At 41.1% G+C, this 10,106-nt stretch overlaps 1 protein-coding gene across 1 annotated transcript; it reads left to right on the forward strand.

Annotated features, from left to right (window-relative positions):
• The first annotated feature begins 690 nt into the window (after positions 1–690).
• LOC121539151 (cell cycle control protein 50A-like) lies at positions 691–7,820 on the forward strand. The gene is made up of 7 exons (XM_041847436.2): positions 691–1,157; positions 1,331–1,450; positions 1,875–1,982; positions 2,853–2,940; positions 3,873–4,019; positions 4,104–4,316; positions 6,398–7,820. Exons 1-7 carry the CDS (start codon positions 909–911, stop codon positions 6,589–6,591), a joined length of 1,119 nt encoding a protein of 372 aa, XP_041703370.1. The 5' UTR covers positions 691–908; the 3' UTR covers positions 6,592–7,820.
• The last annotated feature ends 2,286 nt before the right edge of the window (positions 7,821–10,106 follow it).

A 10,106-nucleotide genomic window follows, 5' to 3' on the forward strand; every position in this document is an offset into this window, starting at 1 on the left:
GAAGATTACAAACGCCTACACCACAGATAGAACAATGAGAACATCTTTGCCTACGCTCTGTATTTTCCGCTGGCTGCCCCTCCACCACAGAAAGCACTAAGCTAGGTTGAAACGCCTGCGTTTTGGAGCTGCCTTACTCAAGAAAGAGACCATGTTCGTATGCGACTTTATTAACTCACATAATTTTTTGTTTTACATTGTTTGCAAACTGATATGTGACACGAATCAATGCCAGAATAACATGCAAAACAGGCCAATTTTTGGGGTGTATAATATATATATATAATTTTTTTAGGAGCTGAAGCCCCAGCTGCCCTGAATGACAGGTCACCACTGACTGGAGCACCCCTGCCTCCCGCCTGTCCTTTAAACATTTACCAATAGAAGTATAAAGAGGGGTTCCTGCAAATGCAGGAATTCCCACTTCCTCCTTCTTGCTTTCAATGAGAATGACAGGTTTATAACTCACATTTCTATATGAATTTGTCGTCGCCCAAAAAGTTACATATTGCAGCTTTAATGATGAATACATCCTATACAAAAATACACAGAAAGATATATATATAATAAAAAAAAATATTCTGATTAATTTCTATGGCCCCACAACTGTATTTTTTAGAGAGTCAAAGGGGCGTGCTCCTCACCTTATCACGTGCTACGGACTGCAACACCATTGGCTTAATAGGAGCTTCCTGATTCGTTTTATAGCTGTCTACTTTCGCTCACACTGTAGCTCGAAATTCCCTCCAAAGTAAATACACAATGTTTGTATTTTTGAAATGATTACATTTAACATTAACGAGAAGATAACGTGTTGATTCACTTAGACACTAAAGTTCTCACGACATAGCCAGCTGTCACTGTGTTGTTGACAGTGAGGATTATTTTGCTCGACGAGAACTGCAGCCATGATGGCGTCTAACTACAACGCTAAGGAAGAGTACGGACACCAGCCTGGTGCTACGGGCCATGGAGGCGCAGGAACTATGACAAATAAAAAGCCGGACAACACTGCGTTCAAACAGCAAAGACTGCCCGCGTGGCAACCTATTTTGACAGCAGGCGCTGTTCTTCCTGCTTTCTTTGTCATTGGTCTCATCTTCATCCCCATCGGCGTTGGGCTTTTCGTGACATCAAACAACATCAAAGAGTTCGCGGTAACGTTAGCTAACAAACCATAAAGTATAGATACCATAGCATAGTCAATTCATTTTGATTGTGTATGGGTTAACTCTGTTGGCTAGCTAACTATCTTTCAGTTATTGTTTGCTTTGAGTGTAATTGCTAGCTAAATTGTCGCTGTGTTATTGATCATCTCCCTAATTTACAGATCGATTACACTGGTGTTGACATGTCAAGTCCGTGCTACAACTGTTCTCAAAGCTACAGCTGGAACAGCACAAAGTCATGTACCTGCTCTGTACCCTTCGCTCTGGATCAACCATTTGAGGTAAGCTGAACATAACCTACAGCCTTATTTTCCCTTTGGGGTTCTCAAAGTACTGTATAATCACAATTAAAAGTGTAGGCAAGTCGATCAGTAATAACTGGACTGGAGGCATACTTCCGTTTAGTGTCCATTAACTACTCTTTATCTGCTCTATTTAGAAACACTTAATGGTCGGCCCCTGTGTCTTCAGAATCGATCATTACTATTTTAAACCATTGCCCTGAATGTTATTTATTATGCACTCAAATAGCTTTTTCAGGAGGATGTTATTATGTGAAGGAAATCCTTATTTAGACACTCAACCCCCTGCCCTTTCATCTTGGAGTTGCTGCATTGTTGCATTGTCTTATGAAGGCCTATTCTCTCATCCGATGAATAACTAATCTAATTCATGACTCATTGATCTGAAATTCTTCCCCTACAGAGCAACGTTTTCATGTACTACGGATTGTCAAACTTTTATCAGAATCACAGACGCTATGTGAAGTCAAGAGATGACAGCCAGTTAAACGGAGATAAGACTTCTCTACAGGTATGTTACAGGTGCACTGTTACGAACCCTGTGGCTTTAAAAGTCTAGGGTGGATGGAAAAGAGACCCGTAACATAACTCATGCAAATTAGAATAGTGACACGGAAACAGTGAGAACAAAAATACACCGACAACCATAAGCTACCGTCAACACAAAATGTTTATTATGAACACACGGTAAAGGTTTGGGAAAAGGGGCTGAGCAGGACCCAAGGAATGAAACAATAATGTCAAAAACCCCTAAACTGATCTTGCCTGCCTCAAGAACCGCTAAGCTACTGCTAACCATACAAAAATACAGTGGGTGGTCCGCTCAGGTCTAACTAGTGTTTTTAGACAATGTTTTTCCTACGGGTAATGTATGCCCAAGGGCAACTTGCTAAATCCCCCTTTTCCCAGGAACACACAACATAGTTACCATATAGAGTAAACAGCAAATGAGTGAGTACACAAAAAACAGGACACCACAGTATCCATACTCACAAATGAAAAGAGTCTCTCTGTCAGCAAACACAACTGACTAGCTTTTAAAACAATGTGATGTGAGTGAAAAACCAGAAACAGGTGGTGCAATGCAGAGGAATGTCCACTGATTGGTCCACCTCAGCAATCAGCAGACGAACGGATGTCGGACAGGTTGGACACCCCAACGAACACCAATCAGGAACACAAAGGACACCTGTGATTAGGGCAGAAGGAGAGGAAAAACACATACAGGATACCTGTATCCGTAACATGCACTTAGATGTAGCCTATGCCCTCTCTACTATCAAGTATCACATTATATATTGAATAGATATAGGCCTAATTGTTAGATTTAAACATCTCATAATTTGTATGCTGCACTGAAACATCTTGGCACTCTTTACAGAGCCCCAGCAAGGAATGTGAGCCGTACCGCAGCAGTGACAACAAGCCAATCGCTCCATGTGGTGCTATCGCCAATAGCCTCTTCAATGGTAAGATTTGAGGGCAAAATGTTCACTTAGCAAAAAGTTTTTCCATTTTCTGTGCCGCAGTCTTAGTAACATTACTGCACAAACAAATGCTCAACCACAAACTTACACAACACTATTTACAGTGCATTCGGAAAGTATTCACACCTCTGGACTTTTTCCACATTTTGTTAAATCAGGTTCTTGGTCACCTCCCTGACCAAGGCCCTTCTCCCCTGATTGCTCAGTTTGGCTGGGCGGCCAGCTCTAGGAAGAGTCTTGGTGGTTCCAAACTTCTTCCATTTAAGAATGATTGAGGCCACTGTGTTGTTGGGACCTTCAATGCTGCAGAAATGTTTTGGTACCCTTCCCCAGATCTGTGCCTCGACACAATCCTGTCTCTGAGCTCTATGGACAATTCCTTCGACCTTATGGCTTGGTTTTTGCTCTGACATGTACTGTCAACTGTGGGACCTTTATATAGACAGGTGTGTTCCTTTCCAAATCATGACCAATCAATTGAATTTACCACAAGTTGTAGAAACATCAAGGATGATCAATGGAAACAGGATGCACCTGAGCTCAATTTTGAGTCTCATAGCAAAGGGTCTGAATACTTATGTAAATAAGGTATTTCAGTTTTTTATTTGTAATACATTAGCAAACATTTCTCTACCTGTTTTCACTTTGTCATTATGGAGTATTGTGTGTAGATTGAGGGGGGGGAAATAATTATCAATTTTAGAATAAGGCTGTAACGTAACAAAATGTGGGAAAAGGGAAGGGGTCTGAATACTTTCCGAATGCACTGTAGATACACGTCTGCCTATTTGGACCAGCCCTTGAATAGAGTTTTTGGAGTGGATTTACTCTAGCTTGCCATTAAAGCGTCAGTGTTGGTCCACTATTTCAGAGACCGGGCTTGCTATTGACTGCCATGTATATCTCCTCATCAGACACTCTGGAGCTGTATTACATTGACCCCAATGGCTCCAGAACGGCGATTCCTCTGGTGAAGAAGGGTATTGCATGGTGGACGGACAAGCATGTCAAATTCAGGAACCCCAGTGGAAACAACAACAACCTCACTGTAGTTTTCCAAGGTGATTTGCATACCATGCAAAATGACACGACTACCTTGTAATAATCAAATGATCATGACTGACTAGGCCTTTTTCCTCCTTCAGGCACAAGCAAACCTGTGAACTGGAGAAAAGCTGTCTATGAGCTGGACCCATCGGACTCTGACAACAATGGCTTCATCAATGAGGATTTCATTGTGTGGATGAGGACAGCTGCCCTGCCCACCTTCCGCAAGCTGTACCGCATCATCCAGAAGAAGGCCAACAACTTGACCCCCACTCTTCCCCGAGGGGAATACATCCTGGAGGTCACCTACAGTATCCTTTTGAGAAAGACCGCAATCCATATAGATTCATGGTAGGCATACACTACCAGTCAAAAGTTTGGACACACCTACTCATTCAAGGGTTTTTCTTTATTTTTACTATTTTTTACATTGTAGAATAATAGTGAAGACATCAAAACGATGAAATAACACATGGAATCGTGTAGTAAGCAAAAAAGTGTTAAACAAATCAAAATATATTTGAGATTCTTCAAATAACCAGCTTCATGAGGTAGTCACCTGGAATGCATTTCAATTAACAGGTGTGCCTTCCTAAAAGTTAATTTGTGGCATTTCTTTCCTCCTTAATGTGTTTGAGCCAATCAGTTGTGTTGTGACAAGGTAGGGGTGGTATACAGAAGATAGCCCTATTTGGTAAAAGACTAAGTCCATATTATGGCAAGAACAGCTCAAATAAGCGAAGAGAAACGACAATCCATAATTACTTTAAGACAAAAAGTTCAGTCAATACAGAACATTTCAAGAACTTTGAAAGTTTCTTCAAGTGCTGTCACGAAAACCATCAAGTGCTATGATGAAACTGGCTCTCATGAGGAACACCACAGGAATGGAAGACCCAGAGTTACTTCTGCTGCTGAGGATAAGTGCATTAGTTACCAGCCTCAGAAATTGCAGCCCAAATAAATGCTTCAGAGTTCAAGTCACAGACACATCTCAACATCAACTGTTCAGAGGGGACTGTGTGAATCAGGCCTTCATGGTCGAATTGCTGCAAAGAAACCAATACTAAAGGACACCAATAAGAAGAAGAGACCTGCTTGGGCCAAGAAACACGAGCAATGGACATTAGACCGGTGGAAATGTGTCCTTTGGTCTAGAGTCCAAATTTTAGATTTTTAGTTTGACTGTTGTCTTTGTGAGACGCAGTGTGGGTGAACGGATGATCTCCGCATGTGTATTTCCCACCGTAAAGCATGGAGGAGGAGGTGTTATGTTGTGGGGGTGCTTTCCTGGTGACACTGTCTGTGATCTATTTAGAATTCAAGGCACACTTAACCAGCATGGCTACCACAGCATTCTGCAGTGATACGCCATCCCATCTGGTTGGGCTTAGTGGGATTACCATTTGTTTTTCAACAAGAAGGAGAGTGATTGAGTGCTGCATCAGATGACCTGGCCTCCACAATCCCCCGACCTCAACCCAATTGAGATGGTTTGGGATGAGTTGGACCGCAGAGTGAAGAAAAAGCAGCCAACAAGTGCTCAGCATATGTGGGAACTCCTTCAAGACTGTTGGAAAAGCATTCCAGGTGAAGCTGGTTGAGAGAATGCCAAGAGTGTGATCAAGGCAAAGGGTGGCTACTTTGAAGAATATCAAATATATATTTTGATTTGTTTAACACTTTTTTTTGGCTACTACATGATTCCATATGTGTTATTTCATAGTTTTGCTGACTTCACAATTTATTCTACAATGTAGAAAATAGTAAAAATAAAGAAACTCTTGAATGAGTAGGTGTGTCCAAACTTTTGACTGGTACTGTATATGTTTGTATTGAGAGAACATTGCAGATAGGATACATTTACATTTACATTTTAGTCATTTAGCAGACGCTCTTATCCAGAGCGACTTACAGTTAGTGAATCATTTTTTTATTTTTATACTGGCCCCCCGTGGGAATCAAACCCACAACCCTGGCGTTGCAAACGCCATGCTCTATCAACTGAGCTACATCCCTGCCGGCCATTCCCTCCCCTACCCTGGACGACGCTGGGCCAATTGTGCGCCGCCCATGAGTCTCCCGGTCGCGGCCAGCTGCGACAGAGCCTGGATTCGAACCAGGATCTCTAGTGGCACAGTTAGCACTGCGATGTAGTGCCTTAGACCACTGCGCCATACATAGAGGCATATGAGTTTGTGTTCAGTTATAAACTTACTCCATTTAGCTATAATTACAATAAATCAACCTATGTCCAGTACAATGCTTACTGTACTGAATCTTTATTCTCTTTTACCATTCACAACGTCTACATAGGATATATACAATTATCTTTAAAATCTTCATGTCCAGATGCTGCTGCTGTCATTTCCTTTTAACCATGTGAACTCAGATTACCCCGTGCGGAGCTTCAATGGGAGGAAGCGCATGATCCTGAGCACCATCTCCTGGATGGGCGGCAAGAACCCCTTCCTGGGCATCGCTTACATCACAGTGGGCTCCGTCTGCTTCTGCCTGGGCTTAGTCCTCCTCAGCATCCACTACAGATATGGGAAACGTAACAACAGTGCAGAGATTTCCAGCTGAAGGGCTTCCTCATAAGGAGACCTACTTCTTCCTCCCTCTGCATGCCTGGGTCTAGCCACCACTAGTCTGGCCCTGCTCTGGACTGCTTGCTGATTTAGCCTGGATGCACTGCTCTTTGTTTGTTAAAATGGTTGTGTTTTGGGTTGTAATGTTAGCTCACTCATCCCCACCTCCAGGGGAAGGCTGCAGTCAGGTGTTTTTCAGAAGGGTATGATATATATTTCAGCATGTTCCAGATATCTATTGTGTAGAACTTACACCATTGCGTATTCTCGGTGACAAAGAAGAATGTCTGTTCTACACAATATATATCTGAATTGTCTGTAACATTGTGCCCTCCTGAATAAGGCCCGTGTGTGTTACACCCTGTAAACTAATGGGATGAGACACAAGAAGGCTTAGGATACTGTCTTTGTACGAGATGACTGCTGAAAACGTTCTCTGTGGTCCTGAAGTACATACTGTGTTTGTATTTTCTATTTATCCATATCTTATCTCAAAGGACAACATGTATATTATTTGAGCAATGTTTGTTGTGTATGGCTTGATGGCTATATTTTAATGTAAGTTCCACATGCATATTATTCTGAAATATTTCCTGTTTGTGAATGTACTAAATGTATTTAATTTACATACCTCTGAGGCTATTTCAAACAGTTTTGAATTGGGAACAAAAGTTCATCGACATGTTGCTTCTGCTTTATTCATAATGACTGCAAGCATTGATTATTGCAGGGTAAAAGAGCAGTCATCGATTTTTACCAAATAAATGTTCACATGTTGATTGTATTGCCACTCAACAAAAAAGATCTTATTCAGATTGGTTTGTCAATGTTTAATCACATTTTTATTTTTATTAATTACTGTATTTATTGGTCAAAATGTGCGTTTCTCTAATATGGTATGTGTGAAATCCTATTTTGTACTCTGAGGCTACATCTATAGCCAACTTGATCTGAAGTTTTTATGGACCAATGCTATTGACGTTGTCTCTACAATGAAACCTGTTGACTTGACTATCAAAATACATTTTTAAACAAATTTAACAAGCATCATTTCAATGTTGACAATGCTATGCACTTTAAAAGTGATACATTTGTTATGCAGTACTTGAATTTTCCTTTGGTTGTTATCTTTGTTTTTAAAGCTAATTCCGCCCTTCTTTAATATGATATTGCATTGGATAATGTACTGATATTTCAAAAGTTAATAAAATTCAAAAAACTGTATTTGCAAGATTGTTTTTTGTTTCCCCCATCAATTACATTACTTTTATCGTTAGTGGCAGTTAAATGTGAGGCGCAGTCCTGGGTGTTGCCCAATGATGTATATAAACCCTAGAATACGCCTGCTACGTTTTGGCCAATGAGAGGCTTTGCAGCCACCGGTCCGCCATATTGGCACTCCTCAGAAAAGCAGTGCTACATAGGAATGAATAGAATTATTCAGTATTTAAGGACAGAATTACATGTATGTATGTTTGTATTTTGTTTTTGTGGGTACAGTATTTTATGTTTATCTTACATAACATGATGAAAGTATGCATTAAGCTGTCTGTAATAGAATAAACGTGGCAAAAACAAATATAGATATTCGTAAATGTATTTCTGTAGCGTACACAGGTATTCTATCACAATATACACCTTTCAGATGTTACTGCCTGTCAGTAGCCTATTGAATGTCAGGCCAGGCTTCTCTAAATGTGAGCAGAGAACACAGAAATTGCAAATGTCTTAATTTGAGCAGAGAACACAGAAATTGCCAATGTCTCTTTCTGCCAAACGGGGAAACTGACTTTTTCCAGATTGGCAGCAACCACCTTCAGAGACTATGGTGAACGTTTCATCCCATGTAGGAGCTGCACCTACTTTTCACAGTTCCGGGATAATATTGTCAGGCCAAATTTCCAATGTGGAAACTGTCAGCTTACTGAGGAATATATGTCTGAGCTGGATGTCCAGCTCAGACATATAACCAAATTGAGACATTGCAGCGTATCCTGGATAGGTCCCACTCTAACACCTTTTCCTTTTCTACTCCTCAGCCTGGTCGTTGTGCCACTGCCTCACCACCATGTTGCCACTCTCTGAATGACTGGCCAGAGCTGCCCTGCAGAGACTGCTCCCTAGTGAAGTTACCTCTCCCCTCCCATCTCACCTGCCCTCCCCATCCTACCCCGACCTCCCCTCCCACCCCTCTCCTCTCAGAGAATAAAGGACCAAGGACGCTTAATGAGGAGCTGGCGGATGCCACGGTTAACGATCCTGCATCCCAGTGGAGGCACGTCACACACCGTAAGCCCAGTGCAAGGCAGCGGTCTTTGGTGAATGGGGCTGAAATATAGTCCTAAATATTTCCCAAGCTAAAAGCATTGTATTTGAGACAAATCATTCACTAAACCCTAAACCTCAACTACATCTCGTAATGAATAATGTGGAAATTGAGCAAGTTGAGGTGACTAAACTGTTTGGAGTAACCCTGGATTGTAAACTGTCACGGTCAAAACATATTGATACAACAGTGGCTAAAATGGGGAGAAGTCTGTCCATAATAAAGCATACACAGAGAGCTAATGTAACCGGCACTGTACTGCACGGCTGTATCTCTGCGTTGTGTGTGATTGATTGGGACTATAGACGTGGACTTCGGAGATCAGGCTGTTTTAATGAATCAGAATTCTCTCTGCATCCAAAAGAAAATACAAAACATTTATAGAGCACAAATATGTTCTGCCCATTGTCGCCTCTTTCTCTCATAGTGCATCAAAATTATTTTTAGAATACAAAAATGAGTACAATCTCTCCTTATAATGTATCAACACATAACATACATTTTACATAGATAAAACCACATACCTGCATCCAAAAGAAAATACAAAACATTTGTAGAGCACAAATATGTTCTGCTCATTGTCGCCTCTTTCTACAACATAGACGCACAATACAAAGGACTGGGATCAGTCGAGGAGCTAGCCATCGTTCACACATACAATACCTTAGCTAGCTAGTAACCACATGTTGAATTCAGAATGTTAATATCATCCTAAAAAGTACAATTACAATTGCATCTTAACAATACCATCCACTCATGAGTAGACTCTAAATATACAACATTATTCATGAACAAAACACTGTGTGTATGACTTTGTGCTTGAAGGAATCTAACATTTTTTCTAAAGACGACAGAAAAAGCGTGCCTACCTCTCATAGTGCATCAAAATTATTTGAGCACGAGCACGCAGGGCAAAACGTAAGTACACACTCTCCTATTCCCAGGATGCAGGCATGCATAATAACAAATCAACATGCTATATTAATATATGAACACAGTGAAATTCACAAAGTACTTTAACAACTGTTACATTCACCCCTCCTGAATTTCACCAACCTTGTAAAACGAAACAAAATAATCTACCAAGCTCAAGGCATAATTCTGAATTCAGCGCAAAGCTACCCATAGGGTTCAGGGCAAGTGAAAGTTGGTCAGACCTTCAACTGCCCCTAGATGCATGGTGC

Source organism: Coregonus clupeaformis, unplaced genomic scaffold (genome assembly GCF_020615455.1).
Source record: "Coregonus clupeaformis isolate EN_2021a unplaced genomic scaffold, ASM2061545v1 scaf0329, whole genome shotgun sequence".
Taxonomy (NCBI): Eukaryota; Metazoa; Chordata; class Actinopteri; order Salmoniformes; family Salmonidae; genus Coregonus; species Coregonus clupeaformis.

Bases quoted from the DNA above. Each gene is read 5' to 3' on its own strand.
- LOC121539151 (XM_041847436.2), top strand. From the start codon at position 909: ATGATGGCGTCTAACTACAACGCTAAGGAAGAGTACGGACACCAGCCT. The intron at 1,983-2,852 runs GTATGTTACAGG...CACTCTTTACAG, and splicing joins GAGATAAGACTTCTCTACAG to AGCCCCAGCAAGGAATGTGA. The intron at 2,941-3,872 runs GTAAGATTTGAG...TCTCCTCATCAG, and splicing joins CGCCAATAGCCTCTTCAATG to ACACTCTGGAGCTGTATTAC.